The following is a 27091-nucleotide window of genomic DNA, read 5'->3' as shown; positions in this document are numbered from 1 at the left end:
ATGGGCATTGACAGGTCGATCCATACTCCCAGCCTGTCTTTCTTGTTCCCTAGTGGGGCGGGGTTCTGGGGAAGCGGGGCTCCAGGACACACTGTTGGGGTCGCCTGCCCAGGGAAGTCCGGTTGGCATCATGGTAGCATCTGGAACCTGGTGGCTGAAAAGAGTTAACATATAGAGCCAAAAAAATTGTTGACTAATCATGAACCTAAAGGCTAGAAAAGTTCATATGAAGATTTGGGGGTCTCCTTTTTGTAGATAGTTAGTAGGCCTAGTTTAGTTATATTCCAAAGAGCCCATGACTATACTATTTTTTTTTTTAATTTTTATATTCATTTATTTATATTTTACCAGAGCACTGTTCAGCTCTTGTTTATGGTGGTGTGGGGGATTGAACCTGGGACTATGGAGCCTCAGGCATGAGAGTCTTTTTGCATAACCATTATGTTGTCTACCCCTGCCCTCTGCTGATATATCTGATATGTGCTAAGATTTGAGAATTAGTATACTAAAAAAGCACCAGCATATTTGTACACAGACAATAAAAATATACTGCAACCTTTTATTGTGGATACTACAAAGTAGAAATAATATAGTTGAGGGGCTGGGTGATGACACACTTGGTAAAGTAGGCATATTACCATGCCCAGGGATGTGAGTTCTAGTCCCTAGTTCCCCACCTGCATGAAGGAAGTTTCACAAGCAGTGAAGCAATGCTGCAGGCATCTCTTTCTCCCCTTTCTCAATTTCTCTGTTTCTATCAAAAAAAAAAAAAAAGGAAGAAGAAGAAGAAACGTGACCTCTGTGAGCTATGAGTTTGTAATGCAGGCAGAAGCCCCATCAATAACCTTGTTACTGGATGAGGTGGGGAGAGATAATCTGTTGTTGCTAACTAGAAAGGAAGTAGACAAATTGTGATATATTCGTAAGTGTTACACCACAGTAAAAACAAAATAACCTGTGTCTACATGGTAGATTTTGGTAGCCTATGAAGTTAGAAGAGCAATTTACAAAAGAAATACACATGTAAGTTCTTAAAAACACTTAAAATATTAAATCCTTAGTTAACAGATACATTGGGAATTGCTTCACAAGCTGTGAAGTATTGCTACCAGTGTTTCTTTTCCCTTCCTGACTTCTCTCTGCCTCTGTCAAATAAATATAAGTATTTTAAAAAGCATACTGGACTTTTAGCAGATTTGTGGTAATGATCGCCTTTAGAAAAGAAGCAACGGGAACATTATGGGGTAGATTTTATCTTTTCATTTTTTTTCCTAAGTCAAATATCAGTATGTAAAGAGGAAAAAAGGAAATTTGTATTTATTTGGGTTTAAGTACCTAAATACTAGTTTATTTTTCATATAATCTATATTTTAGTGCAATATTTTTTAAAAGTTAGAAATGAGGACATGTGAGCTGGTAGTGTAGCTTACTGGTTCCCAAAATTTGTTATAAGGTAAAAGTAATGAAAATATTGTGCTGTTGTCCTTGAACAAGACAAATAGAAGAGAGGAACAGAATAAAAACAAACAAAAAAATTAAGAAAGAAATGAGAAAAATATTAAACAGGTCTTCTTTTTTATCAAGCCTTAAATTTAATCCTCCTCCTCCACCGCCTTGTAGGCAGTATTTACAAAGAAATAAAGTTTTTGGTTTTCATTAAAATTTTTCTAATGTGTGTATGTATTCACTTTAAGAATGACCTAAGGATACAGATGGAAGCTCAACGAATATGCCTCTCTCTCGTTCATTCATCTCATATGGATCAAGTTTGTGAATATTTGGAAAATGAAAAAGATAAAGCTCTTTGCAATCTTAAAGAGGAGCTTATGTTTGCTCAAGAGGAAAAAATTAAGGAACTTAAGAAAATACATCATCTAGAACTACAAAATATGAAAACACAAAAAGCAGGTACATGATCTAACAAAATTGCAAATACTGTAAAGCAAATAAGTAACACCGAGAGCCCACAATTTCATGATTCTGTCCTTATTTTACTATAAGAGGAAGTTGGCTGTATGTCCCAGTTCTGGACTTATTTATTCATGTAATCATTGGATATTTATTTTAAGTACTTGAGAAATCTAAAGCCACTGAATTATTTCCCTCAGGAAGTCGCAGTCTAGTGGGAATACAATACAGAATAAGCTCCAAGAAAACGGGACAAAGAAATGTGAATTGGAGGGAGTTGGGCAGTAGCGCAGGGGGTTAAGTGCACATGGCACAAAGCGCAATGACTGGCTTAAGGATCCCGGTTTGAGCCCCCAGCTTCCCACCTGTAGGGGGGTTGTTTCACAAGCGGTGAAGCAGGTCTGCAGGTGTCTATCTTTCTCTCCCCTTCTCTGTCTTCCCCTTCTGTCTCCCTTTCTCTCTGTCCTGTCCAACAACAAAGACATCAGTAACAACAACAATAACTACAACAACAATGAAAAACAACAAGGGCAACAAAAGGACAAATAAATAAATATTAAAAAAAAACATTTAGAAATATGAATTGGAACAAAAAAATGGATCCAGAGATGAGTTTAGTACTTCCTGGGTGAGGCATCAACCAATGAATCAGAGGTTGGGATTTTAGGGGAAGTCTAAATCTCAAACATAGAGGTATGAGAAGCATCATACAATTTGAAGAATTGAGTGTTCACAGAATATCAAAAACTAGTTGGGGATAAAGCTAGGAAGTTCAGCAGGAGCTTGTTCAGAACAACTTTATGTACCCTGAATGAAGCATATGCTTTACTTCATGCTGTTAGTGGTAAGACCAGCAGCAGGATTTTAAGTATCATTTGAAACTGAGGTCAAGAATGAGTTGTTCTGGCACTTTTTAAAAAGCAAAAACATTTAAAGAACTTTAAGTGGAAGGCTAGTTAAGTGGGTAATTTTTATCTTTTTTTTTTTTTTTTTTTTTTTTGCTTGCCTCCAGTGTTACTGCTTGGACTCGGTGCCAGCACACAAATCCACTGTTCCTGGAGGACATTTTTTCCGTTAGATTGGATAGGACAGAGAGAAATTGAGAGAGGAGTGGGAGATAAAGAGGGAGAGAGAAAGACATCTGCAGGCTTGCTTTACTGCTTGTGAGGCTTTCCCCTTGTAGGTAGGGAGTTGGGCTCTAACCCGGATTCTTGCACAGGTCTTTGCACTGTGTACTAATGCTTAACCAGGTGTGCCACCATCTGGCCCTGATAATTCTTATCTTTAGCAATTGCTTATCACTAAATTAATTAGATTTCATCTGTTCCAAGAATCTTCAGACCTCTCTTTGATGTACCTGGTTTTGACAATAAAGTTGTTTATAAATTTGTCCCATGGAATTGTTCTGTTGGACAAAATAGAATTTAATATATAATTTAATTAAGAATGCCATACTTTTTCTCATCTGAAGTTCTTTGGGTTGAATTTAATAAAAAATTAAGCATATATTATTTTTATTGGTACCCCCTTCAAATTGAATTTGTCTAGTATTTTCCTTTTCTTCCCCTCTCTTTCAATTATTATTATTTTATGTCCCTTTTCTTTGTCACCAGATTACTGCAGTGATTTTTTTTTTAAACAGAGTAAAAGAGGGAGAGACACAGAGAGAAAGGAGACATCACAGCACCACCAGTGAAACTTCCCCCTTGTAGGCACTCAAATATAGTGGCCTAGGGCTCAAAACCATATTCTCATGCATGGCAATGTGTGTGGTCTACTGGGTTACCCACCTGCCAGCCCCTGTCCTGTGTTGCCTCCCACCCCCTAGGATCTAAGGTGCTTAATGAGTCTGGTAGTGGGTGGTAAAGTCAGTTGAGTTCAGTGAACAACAATTAACATTTCTTCAGTGTAAAAAATACTATTATGAGGGCTAGGCAGTGGCACCCCCATTACCTTGTACAGGGATCTGGGTTTGAGCCTCACTCACACAGGGGGTGAAGCTTGCTGAGCAGGTCTGCAGGTGTCTTTCTTTCTCTTTCCCTCTCTATCTTCCCCTCTCCTCTCAATTTCTGTCTCTCCTATCTAATTAAAAAAAAAGAGAGAGAGAGAAAGGATGAATGGCCTCTGGGAATGGTAGGTTCATAATGCCAGCAGTGAGCCTCAGCAATAACCCTGGTGGCAGTAATTTTTTAATTATTATTATTACTTAATGAGCAAGAAAGAGAGACTCAGAGATATCAAGGCACTACTCTCATATGGGGTGTGTCAGGGATGGAATTCAGGGCTTCATATACAGGGCATATTCTCTACCACTGAGCTACCTCCCTACTCTAGCATTTTTAAGTATATAGCATGCAGAAAGAAAATACGGGGGGCTGGATGGTGGCACACCCGGTTGAATGCAAGTGTTAAATGCACAAGGACCCAGGTTTGAGCCCCTGGACCACACCTGCAGGGGGAAAGCTTTGTGAAGCAGTGTTATAGGTGTCTCTCTGTCTCTCTCCCTCTCTGTCTCCCCCTTTCCTCTTGATTTCTGACTGTCTCTATCCAATAAATAAAGATAATAATAAAAAGAGAAAACATAATTTGTGAGATTTTCATTTCAGTTTGACATAAATGTGCAGGTAGATTATGATATATAGTGTTTCAGACATTGAGGTGTAGTAAAGAATTTTGAAGGTCACTGCTTTATACCACTTTGTAGGATAAAAATTGACAACTTTACAAAATAAGAGACAATTTGGATTGAGCAGTATACAGTAACCTTGAAAGAAATAAATAATTTGAAACTAATTTTACTAATCTACTCAGAGAAGCTTCCATTACATAGGTTTAGTATGATAATAGCACCTGAGTATTTAAATTGAATGCCTTTATAAGTGTCTGTTCTGTTAGGTGATGAAGTTAAGCCTTTACAAGTACTCATTGGGAAGCTTCACAAGGCAGTGTCTGAAGAATGTTCTTACTTTGCACAGGTAAGATATTAGTTAGAAGTGCTTTATTTTAAATTATAAGAAATTTGATAAGAAAAATCATCTTAGTTTTCCCCATTATCTTATTTCAAAATGAAGTTGGAAGATATTCCTGAGTTTCTAAATTTAAAATGAGAAGATTTATCTTGATTGAAGCAGGAAAAAATTCAGTTATCTCAGTACAGTAACAGGTAAAAGATATAGCTAATGGAAAGCACTGGACAAATAGAAACCTTAGTGACTGAACATCCTGACAGAAGATTGACATGGTACTCATTTAAATGAGTACGTAACCAAGGAGTTTACTTTTAGATAGTCTCAAATATGTACACAACCAAATGCATTCTTTGTAAGAGTCAATTTTAATATTGGGAACAAATCAATTTTCCATTTATAGGCAAATGAATAAGCAAATTATGGTATAGCCATAAAATGGAACACTATATAGCAGTGTTTGCTATGTCCACTAATGTCACTAAATCTCAAAAGGAAATTAATCTACTCAATTGCTTATATGCTAACATATTGAATAGAATGGGGTGGCAGTAGTTAGTATAGAGTTTCAATTTTGTATTTAGTGTGTAAGTTTTTTAGAAACATATAAACATGTTTTAACAGTACTAGTATTTGTAAAGCTAGTTAACAGTTAAACTGTTTTTCCCAGCATATTCGAAATAGTTCAAAATTCAAATACATGCCCACGCTTCTTAATGTGGATCTCATTCTGTATATTTACAAACTAAAGTGTGCAAAGGATAGTACTAGGTGGGACATATAAAAATGCTCTGCTGATTGTGATTACCTTAAGGTAGTTTAAGAAATTATTGGACAGAAAAAGGAAAAGAGAATTGTAGGATGAAAGGAAGAAGAGGGAATAGAGGAAAGAAGAAAAAAGGGAAGAAAAGAATTGCCGGGCTAGCTTCGCGGGCGGGAGATGATGACCAACAAGAATCATGCTGGAAGCCTTTATCCAGCCTCCATTTCCACCCCTACTAGAGGGTTCTGATATTGTTTTCTCATTTCTGTTGCTTATGGTCAGCAGGTATGGAAACAGGATCTAAGTTGCAGAAGTTTACTTAGGAACTTTGTATTTTTGGTTTTTCCAACAATGTCCTCAGCTGATCTCAGGTCTTAAGTTGAAAAATAAATTGCTTTTTGTAACAGAACGGTTCTTAGAAGTTTGTTTTGAAATTTAGTTTTCTCTAGTCATTGATTTTGCTGTGGCCTGCTTACTGCATCTTTCTGAGTCCATCTCTTCATGTGTAAATTGGATCATAAGTCACTAAGGTCCCTACTAACTCTGTCAGTCATTAAGGTTTCTACTAACTCTAAAATTTTAACATAGGGATCTCTGAAATTTTTGTTTTGCAAGCAGAGAACTGCTCAACCATGGCTGGAGGTTGCACCAGGAACCTTTGGTGCCTCAAACATGAAAGTCTTTTTGCATTACCATTATGCTATCTCCCCAGCACAGCGCCTCTGAAAATTTAATAAACTCACTTGTTAATTAGTAGTGTAGTTTAACTTTTAAGTGAATTTCAAGAAACAGCAGTAATAAGTAATTTGGTTTTTAATTCTAGTAGCTGTTGGTAAGATGAAATGTAGTTTACCAGGTGATCATGAAGTGATTTTGGGATATATTTTTTTTAAATATGCTGTTTTAAAATGAGGATAAAACTATTCCTCAGGAGAAAAATAAGAGTAATATGTAATAAGCCACTGAAAATTACTCGTGTTCTAGAAATCTGTGCATAGAAAACTAGGTAAGATGAGATAAATGCCATCATGGTGGCAGAGAAAGACCTAGTGGGGGTTGAATTCTTATGTGGAAAACAGAAATGTTATGCATGTACAAACTATTGTATTTTACTGGCAACTGTAAACCACCGATCCCCCAATAAAGAAAAAAAAAGATAAGTGGCATCGATTAATTTATTAACTGTATCAGAAAAATAAGGAGGCCAGTCAGTCACATATCTGGTAGACTGCACACGTTACAATGTGCAAGGCAGTAAGTTCAAGTCTCTGGTCTCAACCTGCAGGAGAAAAGCTTCATGAGTGGCGAAGCTGTGCTGCAGGTTTCTGTCTCTCTTGTCTTTTCTTTCCTTCCCTATTACCCCCTCCCCCTCTTAACTCCTCCCTGTCCCTATCCGATAAATAATAAATTAATAAAATAATATATTTTTATTATCTTTTTATTTATTCATTGGATAGAGACAGCCAGAAATTGAGAGGAAGCGGGGGTGGGGGTGGGGGAGAAAAAGATAACTGCAGCCCTGCTTCAACACTCATGAAACTTCTTCCCCCCTGCAGGTGGGGGGACCAGGGGCTTTAACTCATAATGTCCTTGTGTGTAACATGTGTGTTCAGCCAGGTGTGCCACCACACAGCCCCAATAAAATATATATTTAGACAAATTTGAAAGTTTTAACTGATAGTGAAAATTATATTGTTAAATGAATGTAGTTGGTAATTGGTATAATCTCTTTTAAAAAATTGTGTATTAATGTCAGAGAACTCATACTTGGAAATTCAGTACTCTACTCACTGAACCACCTCCTGGGCTGAAATATAACTTCTATAAAAAAAAAAGTTTTTTACAATGAAGGTTATAAGTTCTGTGAAATGGAAATTATATTATAATGCTTGTATTTATTGTATTACCAATCGTTTTCAAGCAATCCATTAGTTTGCCAGCTTAAAACTTCTTAAATAACATGAAAAAGGACGATTAGAGAAGAGTGACATTTTCATATTATCAATGAAACAAAGAAGGAATTTCTTAAGTATTTTCATGTCAGAATAATTTCACATCTTAAGGGGAAAAAATTTAGACTTAATTGTTCCATTTGTAAGTTGATTTAGCATATCAAGGAATGTTTTACTGATTTTTTTTCTGTACCATTTTGATTACTTTTGCATATGAGAGAATGTTCAATGATATTTACAGGCAGACACTGAAATTCAAGTTCTGCAAAATACCTAATTTTGTTGCTGCTAACAGACTCTTTGCAGTGTCCTGGGTGAACATTATACTCCTGATTTAAAATGTGAAGTGAATAGAGAAGAGAGAGATAATTCTGATATTAATACTTCTGAAAATCAAGAACTAGAATTACAAGAATATAGATATGAAGTTCAAGGTAATAAAATGTTATACTATTGAATAGAATATGTAATTGTCTTAAATCAGTTGTTGATAAACCTTTACTTTTATTCATGATTAAGTTACTTAGCCCATTTGCGTTCACTACCTTAATATCTTCTTTTTAGGCTGATGAAATCTTACCAATATACATTGTAGTTTTCTGTCATGCCGCAATTATGATATAAAGTAAACTGACATTATCCATAAGTTTGCCTCTTTGTTTTTTAGTCCACTACTCACATTTTTCATTACAACTCTTTTACTAATTTTATATCATAAGTCCAAACCTTTAAAGGTATTATATCATACAATTAAGTTTGTCAATGATTTTTTAAATAGAGAATAAAAAGACATCATTATTTTCTTAACAGAAATTCTGTATTTTTTAAATTACAGCCTCAATTTTTGATAGTTATTGTTCCTTTACAGATGTTTTCTACCTCTATCCAATAGTATCATTAATGAGCAAATTAATGTCAAAATAAAATAAAATAATATTATATAAAATTGTCATCATCTTTGTGACAGAGGTTTTACAGTAATGAATATTTATTTATTTATTTATTTATTTATTTATTTATTTAAAATACCAGAGCACTACTCAGTTCTGGCTTATGGTGATGCCAGTGACTGAACCTGAGATCATCTTTTTGTGTAACTATAATGCTATTTTCCAACTCTAGTTTTTAATTATTGATGACTAAGTGTATGAATCTAGAACTTTTCTAAAGTCGTAACTATTATGCTATCTTCCAACTCTGGTTTTTAATTATTGATGACTAAGTGTATGAATCAAGAAATTTTCTAAAGTTATGAATAGATGTTTTTACTGAGATAGATGTACTTATTGAAAAAAGTAAACTTACCATGAAGAATGAAATGGTTATTTATTTGTCATCTAGACTTTCAAGAAAATATGCAAACTCTTCTCTCCAGAGTAACAGAAGAATATAACAAACTGTCAGTACTAAAGACAAGATGGAAGAAGGTTTGTGAATATTATGATGTTTGTATTTATTGTATTATCAATCATTTTGCAAACAGCCCATTAGCTTAACAGCTTAAGACTTTGTATTTATTGTATTATCAATCATTTTGCAAACAGCCCATTAGCTTAACAGCTTAAGACTTCTTAAATAAGTGAATATGAGCAAGGCTACTAGGGAAAAGTTACATACTTTCATAAGATCAGTGAAGTGAAAAATTTCTTAAGTTTAATACTATGTACAACTCTAAAGAGTTTTTGAAATCATGATAAAGTAAAATATAAAAATAACACTTAAGAGTTTGTGAAAATTCTTCACATCTGCCTTAGATATAACAGTCCTCTCCTCAGTTTGACATCTCTCCTTATCTATGTTGTCTCATTTTTTTGGAAGGATTGATAACAACCTGAATTTCCAGATTAGAGTGATTCATTGTATAGCATTCTTTGCAATACATACTTTTTTAAAATTTATAAAATGTAAATATTGACAAGAACATAGGATATTAGGTGTATAATGTCACACAATTCCCACCACCTGAACTCCATATCCCATCACCTCCCTTAAAAACTTTCCTGTTCTTTATTCCCCTGGGAGTATAGACCCAGGATCATTATGGGATGCAGAAGGTGGAAGGTCTGGCTTCTGTAATTGCTTCTCTGCTGGACATTGGCGTTGGCAGGTCTATGCATACTCCCAGCCTGTATTTCTCTTTCCCTAGAAAGGTAGGGCTCTAGGGAGGCAGGGTTCTAGGACACATTGGTGAGGTCATCTGTCCAGGGAGCTAAGGTTGGTATCTTGGTAGCATCTGGAACCTGGTATCTGAAAAAGCATTAAGATATAAAATAGAACAAATTGTTAAGTTAAGTAATTGGGAACCTAAAAGCAAGAATATTGCAGATGAGATTTGGGGTCTCCAGTTTGGAAAAGGCTGGCAGGTCTATTTTGAGTATATAACAAGGGGCCCATAACTTTACTGCTTTTTGCCTGAGCCCAACGGCTAATATGCAGGTGGCCCAAAGAATTGTCTGGGGAGATGATGCCATAGTTGGGAAAAGAACTAGAAAGCTGGATTAGGGCAGAGAGTAGCTCCCAGTGTGGGAAAAATCTATAAAAATTGTTGACCATAAACCCCATCAATTTGATCTGGGGCCCATATTTGTTGCAGGAGCCTATGTAACCTCTGCATCCCTGTAGGTCTGAGCTTGCATTCTGTGGTCACAGCTAGGAACATTCCACGCTGCACTAATTTCAGGACCCATCTTCCTTGAGTGGTACAGTATGTTGCCCAACCTCCCTTCAGAGAATGGAACATTCCCTACCATTGTTGATCCACATTGAGGGCAAGGTCCTGTAGGGACCACAAAAGAGTCCATTATGTTGATCCTGATGTAGATGACCAGTGGCATTGGAGAGAGGGATCTGTTAGAGGTCTAGGCCCATCATGTCTATGTGGGAATCCCAAGATTCCCTGACTAGGGTCCCGGGTGATGACATAGTAATTTTTCCTTTCTAATTTACATAAATGTAACACTGTATCATAACAATTGATGGCACCTTCAAATAATTGAAATGTATTGATCTATTATTTTCTGTTTTTTAAATACCTAATACATTATATACAATCTTTTTTAAAAAAATTTTTTTAGATTTATTTTCCCTTTTGTTGCCCTTGTTGTTTTTTATTGTTGTTGTAGTTATTGTTGTTGTTATTGATGTCATCATTGTTAGGACAGAGAGAAATGGAGAGAGGAGGGGAAGACAGAGAGGAGGAAAGTAAGATAGACAGACACCTGCAGACGTGCTTTACCGCCTATGAAGCGATGCCCCTGCAGGTGGGGAGCCGGGGCCACATTATATACTATCTTTACCAGAGATCAGAAGAGATTATGTTCAGGGTGGGATGACTGTAGACTTATACCAAAGAAATATCTCTGCATATTTAAATTGTGAGGCTTCTTTTTTATATAAAATAATATAAAAACTATGATTTTATATAATCATATTAACTAATTTATATTATAAATGAACCAAAAAATAACCAGAATTTCCTTTCTGTTCATTTCATGCTATACTTTCTTCTATAAAAAGCCTTCCAACTTAAACTTCACTGAACCTTTTGGTGAATCTTTCTTTTTAATAAGGAAATGTTATTTTCTTACATGACTACCCTTATCCCTTTGCCTTCTAGTGCAGGGCACTCAACACTTCCCTCATAATGGACTTCACATCTGCAGACATAGGGCAAAGATTTTTCACCTTTCTCTTCTCTTGCTTTGTATCCTAAATCCATTATATGAGTGAGATCATCTAGTATTTGCCCTTTTTCCTTCTGACTTGTTTCGCTTAGCATGATCCCCTCTAGTCTGGTCATGTTGTAACAATAGGCAAGATTTCATCTCTTTTTATTATTTTTGTATTGTTATAGATTTACACTTATTTATACTGTCATTTTAGTTGAATCATAGGGAGGGAGGCAGCATAGGTCAGCAATCACAAACATATATGTCTTCATTTATTTCATATTTTACATAAAAGCCAAGTGAAATCTCAAAAAGTAAAACTCAGAAAAATTGTCTTCTCTTAAATAGGTTAGAGGTTGGTCAGCTACAGTGTGTTGCTTATCCATAATGGAATGAAGGTCAGTTGGTGCTACTTTTTTTTTTTTAATTACCATTACTTATTTATTGGCCAGAGACAGCCAGAAATCAAGAGGGAAGAGGGTGGTAGAAAGGGAAAGTCAGAGAGATACCTGCAGCCCTGCTTCACCATTCGTGAAGCTTTCCCCTTGCAGGTGGGGACCAGAGTCTCGAACCTGGGTCCTTGCGCATTGTAACATGAGTGCTCAAGCAGCTGTGCTACCACCCAGCCCAGTGCTAATTCTTTAAATTTCTTTTTATGTGAATTCTTTTGTATTAGAAATAAAATGATTTTTTTAAGTAGGAGAATAATTAAAAACAAAAAGTGATTTGATCCCTAAAAGTTTGGATCCATTTGTAGACTGTATTAAAGTCACAGCTCTCTTTAAAAACTCAGATACAAACATGCTCCGTGTATTTTGAATTAATTTTCTTTTTACTTCTATTAATTTTGATCTAGTATCAGTGGGCCTTGCTCCACTGTTCCCAACAACTATTTTTTTTAGTGGTAGATACAGAGAGATGTTAAGAGGGAGAGTGGGTATAGACAGAAGCTGAGAAATAAGAACAGAAAGGGGAAACACAGTGTAGTACTTGGACTGGGGTTGGTGTTTTGCACCCGAGCTTTCAGGTTCACTGTCTGGGTGTCAGGGTGGGGAACAGTCCTTGGGTGGTGGGAGTGGTGCGAAACTGTACTCATTAACTTAAGTCTTATTAAACCAGTATTCAATAAGCCAGGGGGGGGGGAATCTAAAAGGGAGAGAGAAAGAGAGATATGAGAGAAAGAGAGGTAGAGAGAAAGACACCTGCAATACTATTTCACTGTTGTGGAGCTTCCCCCTTGCAGGTGGGAACTGGGATCTTGAACTGGGGTCCTCATGCATAGTAATGTGTATGCACTACTGGTAATGCTATCATCTGACCCCTCCAACTCTCTTTTTTTCCTTTTCTTCTTTCTCTCTTTTTTTTTTCTTCAAATTTCTAACAGGGTTATTGGTAGGGCTTGCTGCCTGCCCAACAAATCCACTATTCATTTTTTTTTTTTTTCCTTTCTTTCCTTATCACTGGTGAGGACAGAGAGAAATTGAGAAGGGAGGGTGAATTAGAGAAGGAAAGAGATGGTGAGACACCTGCAGTACTTGCTTCACTGCCAGTAAGGATTCACCTCAGCGTGTGGGGAGCGAGGGCTCAAACTTGGGTCCTTATGCATGGTAACTTGCTTGACCAGGTCTGCCACTGGTCGGTCTCCCTCTTTGTTTTCTTTTCTTTATTTTTACTTTTATTTATAAAATGGAAATATTGACAAGACTATAGGGTAAGAGGAGTACATTTCCACACAAGCTCACCTCTAGAACTCCATATCCAATCCCCTCCCTTGAGAGCTTCCTTATTATTCATCCCTCTGGGAACGTGGACCCAGGATCATTGTGGGGTGCAGAAGGTGGAAGATCTGGCTTCTTTCTGTAACTGCTTCTCCTTTGAACATGGGCATTGGCAGATCTATCCATACTCCCAGCCTTCTTAAAAGACTTCATTCTAGGCTTTGCCTACCTAATTATAGCTGCCAAGGACCTATACTTGATTTTCCTATTACACTGTGTGCTAATTTTACCCGCCTTTTTTTTTTTTTTACCACTTTCTTAAAAGAAATACTGATTTACAGGTTTTGTTCCAGTACAAAAAACAAACTGATATATGGTTAGCAAGTAAAAGTTACTGACTGAGTATCTGAATGAGAACAAGTTTATGTTGAATGTCATTCTTGAAAATAGACAAAAGAAAAATCTGGAGGATCGAGGGATAGGGATTGGGGAGATAGCAAAGTGGTTATAAAAAAGACATTCATGGGAGTCAGGTAGTAGCGCAGAAGGTTAAGCATATGTGGCGCAAAGTGCAAGGACCGGCAGAAAGATCTCGGTTCAAGTCCCCAGCTCCCCACCTGCAAAATGGTCGCTTCACAAGAACTGAAGCAGGTCTGCAGGTGTCTATCTTTCTCTCCTTCTCTGTCTTCCCCTCCTCTCTCCATTTCTCTCTGTCCTGTCCAACAGTGATGACAGCTATAACAACAATAATAACTACAACAGCAAAACGACAAGGGCAACAAAAGGGAATAAATATTAAAAACAAAACAAAACAAAAAGACATTCATGACTGAGGCATGAAAGATCCTAGGTTCAATCTGAGGCACCAGGGTGAACAGTGCTCTGGTAATAATAATAACAAAAACCAAATAATAAATGTAAATAAAATTTAAAACAAGAAAGTTAAAAAAATTCAAATTTTGACATGCTGATTGAGATAGGCCTAAATAGAGACAGAAAATCAGACATATTGGACTTTGCAGCCCAGAAGGTAGGACTGATCAGGATTTGAAGATCTAGAAGGCAAGAAAGTATATGAGATGATGATGGGTTTATATGTGCTAACACCTGTCTTGGGGAAATGTGACTAAAGGCATTCATAATTTGATTAAATTTATAAACTGATTCAAGGAATATGGAATACATGTATAATATAGTTACCAAGTAACATTTAATAGGAGAGAAGTACTTTCAGAATTATGAAACCAAGTGGATAAGCACAAACTGAAAAAAAATTAAGATTTCTTAGAGGAAATGGAAATGCTAACTCAATCACGAAAGCAAGTAGCTTTAGATGAGGAAGGCAGAGGGAGACTAGCACTCCCAGCAAAAGAAGTAATAAGATAAAAATTTTAAAGGTGGAAATGTGGTGTATTTCATTTATATCCCTAAATAATTATAAAATATACTAAAGACACTAAAATGTACTAAACTTTAAGTGAAAGATTGAATTTTATCTTGTATTATGTCAGTTTTTTCTGGAAATTTGTGATCAGAGGCTATGCATCATAAAGTTGAATCTTTAGGGAGGGATTAATCTGATAATGGGAGGTAGGGAAGAAGGGACAATTCAAAAGATTTGTTAAGATGGAGCCTAAATAATTTGATAGTCAGTTGACGTGGAAGAGGTGAGAAGCAAGATCAAAATGACTCTTTTTAATTCCCTGTGTTCATGAAATTTGGGCCTTCGGTATCTTTATAGTAGATCATAGTTATTGGCTTTGTTAGGAGTCTCTAAAGCCATCCCAGACTGGATGATTTGCTAAAAAGACTCATCAGTTCCAGTCAATAGTTAGTTGTATTCAGGGCTAAGATTTGTTACAGCCAAAGAATTAATGTAAAGTAATTAATGTAATGTAACTGTGGAAAAAAAGGTTTGAAAAGGCACTTGGACCAAAGGCTGCAAGAAAGCAGTCACAGACTTCTAAATTCTTTCCTAGTGTAGTCATAAGAAATGATTATTCTAGAAATAAGTTAAAACAGTATATGACAGCAACTTCTGGTAATATGCAATTTACTACATATGAATTGAAACATCAGAGATCAAGTCACACTACAAATATTGTTAAGGACTTCATACCAACATTATGTTAGCTTCTATTTTTATATTAACTTCTTTCTGGATGTAATAAAAACATTATACTTGTTAATATAATTTGAGGAATGTATATAGATGACAGTTAAAGGCAATGTTGAGTAGCTAGAAGTGGAAAGTATTTGTATCAGTGTTACAGTTTTAGATGATTTTGCAAGGAAAAAATTTTAATGTGAAATTGTGTTAGTATAGTTATCAAGATACTCGGTCATATGTTTATGTTACAGCTTTTGTTTTGGTTATTTTTCAATAGATTCAAAGACATCAAACAGATGAGGTGAAACTTGAATTTGCAGAAGAAAATCAACCAGTAGAGGAAGCAGAGTCCTTATCAACCTGTGATCAGATAACCAATGTGCAAGAAATTGGTAAGTTTTTATATATTCTGTGGCTTGGTGCTTTTATAAAAAATAATCAGCAATTTGATTTTCTTTTTTACTTTAAATTTGCAGCAACTTAGTCACTCTGGACATTTAACTATAACTTATCTAATCTCAGTTTTCTCATCTTTAAAATGAAGAGTTTTGGGGCCAGGTGGTAGTGCACCTGTTTGAGCACATGTGTTACACTACACAAGGATCCAGTCCCCACTTGCAGGTGGAAAGCTTCTTAAACAGTGAATCAACTGCAGGTGTCTCTCTGTCTCCCCCTTCCCTCTCAACTTCTCCCTATCTCTATCCAGTAAGCAAACAAACAAAGAAATAAAAATAGCATATTAAAAAACTGATAAAAATGAAGAGTCTCACTATATATATATTTTTTGGTCCTTTCCTACTTCTTCACATTCTATTATTCTGTTTTTAACATTCTATGATTCTTTTTTTTTTTTTTCAATTTGAAACATAAAATTGGTGGTTTTAGGTAAACTAACAAATAGAAACTGGATTTTAATTATACCATTCTTCAAATAACAAATATTTTCTGCATACAAAATAAGTAATTGTGATATTTCATTAACTTTTATGTGTATTGAAATATGCATTTTCTTTTGTTATTAACTCAGATGTCAGTGATCAGAGCAAGTTACCTTCTCTGCAAGATACCCAAAATATTAAACAGCTTGAAGGACAAGTTCAAGAATTAGAAAACTCTGTATCTTATTTGCAGCAACAATTAAAAGAAACTAAAGAAAATTACGGTGCAGAGATCCACTGTTTGCAGGAAAGGCTTCAAGCTGTTAGTGAACCTGCAGTTCATCCAAGGTATCCATCCATTATAATTTCAATCAACAATATTTATAATTTAGTAGCAATCATTATATGACTATTTTAAGAAATAACTGTAACTTAGTAAAGTTGCCTAAAAGACACCAGATGTAGTAGCATTATAAAAAAATAAGAGCAGGACCCAGGTTCAATCCCTTGCTCCCCACTGCAGAGTGGGAGCTTCACAAGTGGTGAAGTAGGGCTGCAGATGTCTCTCTGCCTCTCTCCCTCTTTCTCCCGCTTCCTCTCAATTTCTGGCTGTCTCTATCCAATAAATAAATAAGATAATAAAAATAAATAAAAGCAGGATATAATCCTTTGTCTTTGAAACATATGAAATATATGTTGGTATAAACCAAAGATGTTATATTACAGGATCTTTTACTTGCAACTTTATTATATAAAGATGCTGGTTGTTAATCTGCTAGGTTAAATTAGGTAGAGTGTATGTATATATTTTTGTTTGCTTAGTCTTTGATATGAATAATACATAGTCAATATATATTATGGTCATTGAAGTCGTGGTTGCATTTTCTTCACTTGTCTCATGCTTACATTCATGTGTCCAAAATAGAATATGGATCTTTCCTCCAATATTTGTTCCTGTGCTGTCATCCCTGTCTATGGTGATACTTCTTCTTCATACCTCACTTCTCATCTGTCAATAATTCCTGTTATCTCTTACTTCCAAATATATATAAACTGGACCACTTCTCACCACTGTCCTGTTCCCTATCATCAGCATATCCAACCTAATTGCTACAATAGCTAATCTCTGATTCCACTCTCACTTTATCTCTAGAATCTTAATTTAGTTTCAGAAGTTTGCTTTTACAATTAACATCATACTAGTCTGGTGCTCTTTTACTCTTACAAGGTTTTATAGGATTTAACATGATGGGTCACCAATACTTTTTTGACTGTCACTGCAGTAAATTCTCACTTATGCCATTCATAGGTTATACATAGATTATTGGAAATAATACATAATGAAAACAGATTCTAAAATAAAGTTATGTCCTTCGATTTTGGCAGGGTTTTTTTTTTTCTCATCAACAATTTAACACTATGATATTGAGCAGTAAAGTATTTGTGGACCTCCTTTTGCTCAATTCGTAGTCTCCTAGAAACCCTCAAAACATTGGTATTCTCTTATTCAAGGGATGTGTCACTAACTGTTCCTTTTACTTAGTATGATCTTTTTCCAAATATTGTATATACACCTTGCTCACCACATGTAAGTCTTCAGTCAGATGTCAGGTTCTTGAGACCCACTCTGATCACCTCATTTAAATTAAAATCATCCATTAGAATGGCAAGGTATGGTAAATAATAATGTTTTCTTGGCTATGAAAATAAGAAGATCTGATGCCACGATCAGAATGTATATGCGGAAAGTAATGAGGAAATGCTGATAAAATTGTGAGAAAGAAGAATGAGCAAAGGGCTTAAGAAAAAGGGAGATGCATTTATAGTACTATGCAATATTAACGGGGAAATTAAATGGCAAGGCCAGAGGAATAGCTCACTGGTTATGGCCCTGCCCTGCACTGGGCATGACCCAGGTTTGAATCCCAGCACCACATGGATTTCCCACAGCCTCAGGGGCGTTAGAGGCAACACTAGTGCTGTATGTCTCTCCCTGTCATTCTCTCTATCCCAATTTAAAGGGGGGGGGGTAGCCTGGGAACAGTGAAAATCATACATGAATAAGTCCTGATTCAGAAAAAAAAAAATGAAGTGAAATGACCAATGGTATTTAAAAAAGGACATGTACTTTCAAAAACAAAAGATTTTCATGTTCTAGTTAAGATATTATATCTATCTAGTTATTGAGATTTTAAGAAGATAGTTAAATGGCACTGTTATGAAAATAGAATTAATGTAACTTTTGCATTATGGCACTCTTAAAATTTTAAATAGTGTGAGGCTAACTTTTAAAATTTTATTATACAAAAACTTTCACAGATGTTTACAAAGATATGAGAATCTATAATGTAGCATTATTTGTAATAATGAACAATTGGAAACTGCAAAATATCTACCATAGGGTTAGTTATGTAAGTTAAGAAATGGAACAGTGGGGCTGAGTGGTAGCACATCTGGTTGAACTCACATGTCGCCATGTACAAGGACCCAGGTTCAAGCCTCTGCTCCCCACTTGCAGGGGGAGGAAGCTTCTCAAGTGGTAAAACAAGGCTGCAGGTGTCCTCTGTGTCTTCCTTGCTAACCTCCCCATTCCTCTTGATTTCTCTGTCTCTATCCAACAAATAATAAACTATAAAAAAAATAGTAATGGAACAATGACATAACATATATATGACCAGTTTGGGGCAGAACGAATATTTGAAAAGACAGGCCAGAGAAGGGAGGAGACAGGTATGAGGGTGGAATGATGAATGCATGTGAAAATGGAATGAGAAACCATATAAGCCTAAAAAGAAAAATTTAATTTGTTCCTATTTTTCTTTGGGTCCTACATACTAATGTTACCTAGTATAATGATGATCCAAGTTAAACTTAAGAAAAAAATTTTTGCAAAATAATACTTGTAAAAGAATACAGATATAAGTACAGTAGAAACACTTTTAAGTTCTTAAGTATATGTATATAAATTAAGAATTGTTCTAATGCCACTGCTCCCCAGCTCCACTAGAGGCAATCATTGTTACTTTCATAAGTGTTCTTCTGATACTTTCTATGTGTGTAAATAATTTTTTAGTAAAAGTGGAACTTTTAAAAACATTTTATTTATTTTCCCTTTTGTTTTTTGTTGTTGTAGTAGTTGTTGTTGATGTTATCATTGTTGGATAGGACAGAGAGAAATGGAGAGAGGAGGGGAAGACAAAGAAGGGGAGAGAAAGATAAGACACCTACAGACCTGCTTCACTGCCTGTGAAGGGACACCTCTGCAGGTGGGGAGCCGGGGGCTCAAACCAGTAACCTTATGCCGGTCCTTGGGCTTTTGCTTAACCCACTGCGCTACCGCCTGACTCCCTAGAGTGGAACTTTATAACATTTAAAAAGTCAATAAAGTTATAGATAACTTTGAAAACAATCTTAAAACCTACAAAATGTTTCATGTCATAAATTTGTAGTGGCAATTTATAAATACGGCACATTCAACTGTCAGCTATTAAAATAGTCTATCCTTCATTGTGAGACTTTACTTTTAAATGAAAACTAATTAAAAACATGGGTTTAGTTCTAATCCCTATAACTTGTGGTCTGTTATTTTGTGTCTCCTGCCCTACTACATTTTTTATGCATGCTTTAAATTTGGACTCTGTGAAATATAGAATTCTAATTCTTTTACCCTCTTTTGTTTATATTTAGCATCTCCATTGATTCATCGGTGATTAGTGAATCTGATGTACAGAAAACAGTATACCCTGGAAGTTGTCTAAAACAGGATATTGATGGTACAACAGAGGTATTACAGCTTTAAACCGTTATGTTCCCTGATTTTGTTTTGCTTATTATCATTTTCACATCCATGGTTTACGAATTGTTCAGCGATTTCTTTTTAGTAAGCATACTGTTTAAATAATCCTTTATCTGAAAGTTACAGAAGTATAAATAAGCAAATAAATTTATTTTCTTAGCATTAGGAATTTTTTTGAAATTTAAAATTTATCTTGCTTATGTAACGTTTATGGAGTATGTAGCCAGTCAGTTTCAGATCTAGCCCATAGCCCTATCATGGAGTGGTACTCAAGGGTTTCTCTAGAATAGTATTTAAGAATCCCCAGAGTCCTATAATATGGGTGGGATAATAGATGAGATCTCCTTCAGCATAGGTTGTATAATATATGAGTTCCACATCTCTTATGCTGTGTACCATCTAACTAAACCACTTTCTGCTTGTCCTCAACATTTTAAGAATTTCCAGCTTATGACCAATTTTTCTCAGACTTATATCCATAACACACTAGTTTTTAATTTGTATCCATAACACACTAGTTTTTAATTTCAGGTTTTTAATTTGTTTAGTTTCTATAGAAGTAAAGGGCATTGCGCACGCACTTTCTCTCTTTCTGGACACAGTAAAATCAAGCAGATTATATTTGTGATTCATCTACACACATCCCATATAGAATATTCATTTGAATGCCATTCAGGTAATTGATTTGATAGTGAAATACTTTCAGGAGCTGGAGGTGTGACTCAGTGTTAAAGTGCAGACTTCCTATGTTTGAGATCCCTGGAGCCCCTCTCCCACCAAGAAAAAAGCAAAAGAAATAATTTCATAATTAAAACATGTTTACATTTTTAAAAATCCTTTATGATTTTTCTTGTTTTGTTAAAGTAATTTATATTTATAGAAAACTAAATGCTATCAACAGGTACTATAAATTCAAGAAATTTTTCTTCTAATTTGTGAACAAAGTTAACCACTAACAATATTTTATTTCAAAAGTATTTCAAAAGTATGTCTTGCATTTCTGAGACTTGTTCAATCTCTAGAATCACATAGCATCAAGGAGAGCTTCATGGATGGCAAAACAGTGCTATACTTTCCCTTTCTCTTTCTCACTCCATCTCTTTTCTTGATTACTATCCCTCTCACCCTAAAAAATAGAAAATGTTGAAGTAAGGAGATAACCTCAGTGGCAGAGTACGCTCATGAGACCAAGTTTCATCTCTGATACCATATAAATGAAAATAAAAGTAGGGGTAGATAGCATAATGGTTATACAAACAGACTCTCATGCCTGAGGCCCCAAAGTCCCAAGTTCAATTCCCATACCACCATAAACCACCGCCAATCAGTGCTCTGGTTAAAAAAAAAAAAAGAAAAAGAAAAGAGAAGAAAAGAAAAATTATATTCACATATATTTTGCTTGTTTTGTTTAAGGAGAAGCATTTTCACCTGTACATTAGAAATTGTAAATATGAGCCTTCTTGGTGACTTACCTGGTAGAGTACATACATTACCATTCTGGAGGACCCAGGTTCAAGTCCTTGTCTTTGAACTGCAGAGAAGAAGCTTCACAAGCTGTGAAGCACTGCTGTAGATGTCTTGTCTTTTCTCTTTTTCCCCTCCCTCTTTAAAACTCTCACCTTTATAAAAAAAATGAAATTGTAAATTGTGTTTCTATTAAGTTTATAGTCCTACATGCAGCTATTTAGTGAGACTGTACACTAGAATTACGGTGTTTAAGAGAATAATTGGGGATAGTGCAGCGGGTTAAGCAAGAACCGGTGTAAGGATCCCGCTTCGAGTCCCCGGCTCCCCAGCTGCAGGGGAGTCGCTTCACAGGCGGTGAAGCAGGTCCGCAGGTGTCTCTCTCTCTCCCTCTTTGTCTTCCCTTCCTCTCTCCATTTCTCTCTGTCCTCTCAGAAACAAAAGAGAATAATTGAAATTAATTAAACTCATACGCTTTCCAGGAAATGATATTTTTGAGGATATTTAAAGGTAGAAGTTTAAAAATAACTACTGTAAAATAAGTATAAATAATTGTGGCATATTTTGCTTTTTCATTTAGTTTTCTGGTGAGTTTGGAGTACAGCAGGAAGCATATATGGTTAAATCACTGGAGAAGCAGTACCAAGAACGATTAGAAGAAGAAGTAGCTAAAGTAAGTCTATAGTTTATCTGGAATATTATTAATGTGTTTTATGTATATACTTGAGCTGTTTTGTATATGTCCATAAAATGTCTATACTTGACCTGCTGTATGCACACATACCACCAAACATACAGAGAAACAAAGAGCCCCCAAGAGGCATCAGGCAGATTGGAAATTTAGGAGGAGACAGAGGCAGAAGATGAGGAGACATATGTGGGAGACATTTCGCCAGAACCTCATGGTGCCCCCATGAGACACTCTCGCTAAAACCTCTTTTCTCTCACTACTGATGGTGTGTGTAATAAGGTTTATTTACTGAGACATGAATGAAACTTTGCTTCCCCCATGTCCATGAACCTGAGAGCATGTAGTTACTTTTATTTTTTAATTTTATTAGTGATTTAATATTGATTTATAGAATTAGAAGGTAACAGTGATATAATTCCACACCTTTCCTTTCATCAGAGTTCTGTGTCCCCTTTCCCTCCCTTAGAAATTGCATTAGTTCTCCAAGATCATAGATATGGATTGCCTATTCTTTCTATAACTATAATTCTATAATTTAACTTTTTTTTCTCTTTTCTTTCTCTGGGTCCTGATGGAATTAGAGTTCAGAGCCCTCTAGTTATCTTCTCCTAACATTTACCCCTCTGGGAGTATAGACCAAAATTCTTCATGGAGTGGAGAAGGTGGAAGATCTGGTTTCTGTAATTGTTTCTTCACTAGACATGGGCACTGGCAAATTGATCCATACCTCCAACATATTTCTTTTTTTCTTTAGTGCGTAGAGGAAAGCATGCAGTTTTTTGTTTTTTTTTTTGATAACCGGATTGCACACATGTCAAAGTGGGAACACTGTCCAGGGGAGTTATTATTGCCAGTCTGACACAAGGCTTTATGCTTCCGGATGCCATGTCATATCTTAGACTATATCAGTTAGGCTTCTGCCACTGTGAATTATCTGTGGAAATATGGCTTGAGATGAAATTAATATTTTAAATTGTTAATTTAAGCAACATACACTTGGTGCTCAGAGACTGAGCAAGAGTCAAGTCTGCTGATTAGAATTTTTAAGTTCCTGTGGTAAGTACCTGAGGGATTCAGAATTATACTTGTAATGGAAAGTCAAACTAAATCAGGTTAATTTGTACTTAATAATAGTCACACACAGCAGTTTTATTTCTGGAAATTTATTGTAAGGACAGTAAATGATATGAAGCTATATTGTTACAAAACTTTTGTTTTTGTGGTATTAAAAATATCTTTTAAGAATATAATATAATCACTATAAATACCTACAAAGTTTATATATATGTGTGTGTGTGTGTGTGTGTGTGTGTGTGTGTGTGTGTGTGTGTGTGTGTGTATGTATGTATTTCAGGTCCTTTAACATCATACACCAGGATCTGAAAGTCCCTACCCCACCCTCTGAGTGTTTTATTTTAGTGCAATACACCAAACTCAGTCGAAGTTCTGCTTTGCATGTCCCCTCTCTGTACTTATTTCTTAGCTTCTGCCCTTGACTGAGATCATCCCATATTCATCTTTCTCTCTCTGGTTTACCTCTCTTAACAAATAAGAAAAATTTTGAAGCCATTGAAAATTATTTTTAAAAAAAAGGTATTTCTTCACATGAAAAGATATTTACTATAATTAAACTGTAATGACAGATAAAATGTTAGAATATGACCACAGTTTTGTAAGAGAAATTATCTGTATCTGTTCTTATTACTACCTACATGTAAAATAGAGAAAGAAAACTTACATATTTACAAAAATATTAATAGTGATTTTTAAAAAATATTTATTTATTTGAATAGAAACAGAAATTGAGACAGATGGAGGAGATAGAGACAGAAAGACATCTGTAGCACTGCCCATGAAGCTTTTCCCTTGCAGGTGGGACCTGGAGGTTTAAACCCAGTTCCCTATGTAATGTGTGTGCTTAACCAGCTGTGCCACCACCCAATCTTATGATTTATCTTTGACAGAAAAGCATAAAGGCTTCAATTTCTTTTTTCTCATTATTATACTAGATATTTTTTTTTCCTGTTGTGGTAAGAAAATAGCCATTAAATAAAAAGACAGGCAGTAGATAGACACTTGGATTAGATTCACTATAAAATAAAGACTATCTCCTAATCACTTAATTTTTTTTCCATTACCACCAGGGTTATTGCTTGGGCTTGGTGCCTACACTACAAATTCACTGCTCCTGGTGGTCTTTGTTTTCCTTCCTATTATACTTGGTAGGACAGAAGGAAATTGAGAGAGGAGTGGAGATAGAGATGGAAAGAGAAAGATAGATGTCTGCAGACCTGCTTCATTGCTAGTGAAGAACCACCCTCCTCCCTTGCAGATGAGGAGCTGGGATTTGAACCCATGTACTTGTTGCATTATAATATGTGCACTTAAATGGGTGTACCACCAACCAGTCCCCAATCCTCCTAATCATTTTATAGACTAAGGTTTCTCTTACTTTAAGGCCATGAAGTCATGTTTTTAAAAATAATTCATATAACTTTATGGAATAGTTTACTTTTAAAATTCCTATTGCTATTTATAAACATACTTTTTGTTAAACATTTTAGGTCATTGTGTCAATGAGTATAGCATTTGCTCAACAAGCTGTGCTATCAAGAACATCTGGTGAGGAAAAAAATAATACATCATCCCAACAAGCACTGGCTCCCTGTCAGGAAGAACAAAATTATTTAAATGAAATACGTTTTTCATATAATCAGACTGATTTTCAGAATTCTGGGACAACAAAAATAAAATTCAAAGAATTTGAGCCATTTAATAAAGAGGTAACAGAAGATGCAAAAGAAATTCTGTTATCAGATGATAGTCTTGATGATGTGCCAGAATCAAAGAACCGTGAATTGACTATTTCAGAAGAGATGTTTGCCAAAGATAAAATATTTATAGCCAAAGAATCTGTAAGTATGTTTCCTTGAATATAAAATATTATAAAATATTTTCTATAAAATTATTTGCAATATGTTGCTTAATGGAGAAGCAAAGTATCAAATAAGTCTAGGTTTATGATTCACATTAAAAATGTATTTTGTTACTTGTAAAGTATATGGGTAAATGACTCATTTTAAAAGGTAAATCTGATTTGTAGTATTCTTGTTTGTTTAAAACACATTGTACATGGTAAAATGTCATCACAAAGTTAGGCCAGCAAAATAACTCATATAGTTAAAGTACTGCTTTGCCATGTGTATGACCCATGTTTGAGTCTTGCCCCTACCTCATTAAAGGAAGCTTCAGTGCTATGGTCTCTCTCTCTCTCTCTCTCTCTCTCTCTCTCTTTCTCTGTTATTTTATTCTTTCTTTCTGAAAGAAGTTGACCCAGAGTAGTGAAGCTCTGGAAATAATTAAAAAGAAAAACAAACAAACACATTATAAAATACCTACATTAATTTCAGTTTTCAAGAGTAATTTTGTTACAGTTTCACAATATACAGTGTATGATGAATTTGATACTATAATATTATAACAAGAAAATAGCTATTTAAGAAGACAGTTTAAAGCTTTCTACTCTGTATATACTAATTGTCTCTCTCAGAGACAGAGAGAGTGAGATGGAGCCTGGGGACTTGATCTCAGGTCCTTCGGCATGGCACTGGTCTGCTATAAAATTTAATTTTAAGGGCTAAGGAAATAGCATAATGGTTATATAGAAGATTTTTAAAAAGTTTTTTATTATCTTTATTTATTTATTGGATAGAGACAACCAGAAATCGAGTGGAAGGGGGTGATAGGGAGAGAGAGACAGAAAGACACCTGTAGCTCTGCTTCACCACTCACAAAGCTTTCCCCCTGCAGGTGGGAATTGGGGGACTCGAACCTAGGTCCTTGCACATTGTTTCACGTGTGTTCAACCAGGTGCGCCACCACCCAGGCGCTCCAGAAGACTTTCATGCATGAGGCTCTGACATCACAAATTCATTCCTCAGCACCACTATAAGCCAGAGCCAATCAGTGTTCTGGTTTAAAAAAAATACATACTTTTTTTTAAATGTAGTATTCAATTATATTAATTCTCCAAGATAAAATATCAAAAGAAATCATGGAAATGTAGCTTCATGAAGAGCAGAAGGAATTTTCATTATCTTTCTTTCTTTTTAGTTTAGATTATACCTAAAGTGATAAGGAAGCATTTTGCCTTTGAATATTAAACATACATAATAAGAGTAAACTAAGTTCACATTAATTTGGAATTGTAGTTAGCATATTTTTAAAAGTTACATCTTGGTTTAATGATTGGAAATCTCAGATATTTTGTAGATTTAATAATAGAATTACTTTCATGTTTATTTAAATATTGATGCCTACAGATTTCCTCAAAATATGCCATGATTGAATTTCTTCCTTTCACTTTTATAGTCACATGATGAGGTTTTAGTATCAAGCATGGATGCTTCTAGACAATTACTGTTAAATGAAGAACAGTTGGAAGATATGAGACAAGAACTTGTACGACAATACCAAGAACATCAGCAGGCCACAGAACTGCTAAGGCAGGCACACATGCATCAGATGGAGCGACAGCGAGAAGACCAGGAGCAGCTGCAGGAAGAGATTAAGAGACTGAATAGACAACTAGCCGAGGTATTGGATGTGTTCTTCCTTTTCTCCCCCCCAGTTAAAATAGCGGTATGTTTTGTATAGCCTTTACAAAAAAATGTAAAATCAGAATTACCAAGACCTAGATAAACACAAATATTTAATCTGAGGAGCAGACTCCACCAGTAAAATCACCTTATATCTTGTTAGAGACACCTAACTCAGCCTTGAAATTTATTTAACTGCATTAAAGGCATTGGAAAAGTGGATGCCAGGTTGTGTTATTAATCATTCTATTGTCTATACATGGGGAAAATACTTTATAAGTTCTGGAAAATGTTTATGCTGGTACAGTTGTACCCAGCTTTCTTGTATTGATTGATAGTAATTGTGAGCCCATCATTTAGCATCTACAAAGTTACCTTTATCTTTAATCTACCTTTTAAAATCACAAACAAAAATCCAAAGTAGTATGTTTCTGAAACTTTCTCCAAGGAAACATCTCTTCTTGATTTTAGAAATGCAAATTTATATAACTTCTTCATCCCTTTCTTGATTAAATTTACATATTCTTTAGTATTTGGGAGCTGGTTCCTTATCAACTGCTATATATAATATACTTACAA

The 27091-nt window shown here is 35.3% G+C and overlaps 1 protein-coding gene across 1 annotated transcript in view; it reads left to right on the top strand.

Annotated features, from left to right (window-relative positions):
- AKAP9 (A-kinase anchoring protein 9) overlaps positions 1-27091 on the top strand; it is a 197529-nt gene that overhangs the window by 64563 nt on the left and 105875 nt on the right. The window contains exons 9-18 of the mRNA XM_060196249.1: positions 1695-1908; positions 4804-4883; positions 7885-8023; positions 8931-9016; positions 15363-15477; positions 16113-16311; positions 19651-19747; positions 21804-21896; positions 24479-24829; positions 26286-26510. Coding sequence (XP_060052232.1) covers positions 1695-1908; positions 4804-4883; positions 7885-8023; positions 8931-9016; positions 15363-15477; positions 16113-16311; positions 19651-19747; positions 21804-21896; positions 24479-24829; positions 26286-26510 — 1599 coding nt within the window. The remainder of the gene's footprint in view (positions 1-1694; positions 1909-4803; positions 4884-7884; positions 8024-8930; positions 9017-15362; positions 15478-16112; positions 16312-19650; positions 19748-21803; positions 21897-24478; positions 24830-26285; positions 26511-27091) is intronic.

This window comes from Erinaceus europaeus, chromosome 8, assembly GCF_950295315.1.
Source record: "Erinaceus europaeus chromosome 8, mEriEur2.1, whole genome shotgun sequence".
NCBI classification, from domain to species: domain Eukaryota; kingdom Metazoa; phylum Chordata; class Mammalia; order Eulipotyphla; family Erinaceidae; genus Erinaceus; species Erinaceus europaeus.
Note: the sequence above shows the minus strand (reverse complement) of the source record. Positions and strands in the feature narration are given on the sequence as shown.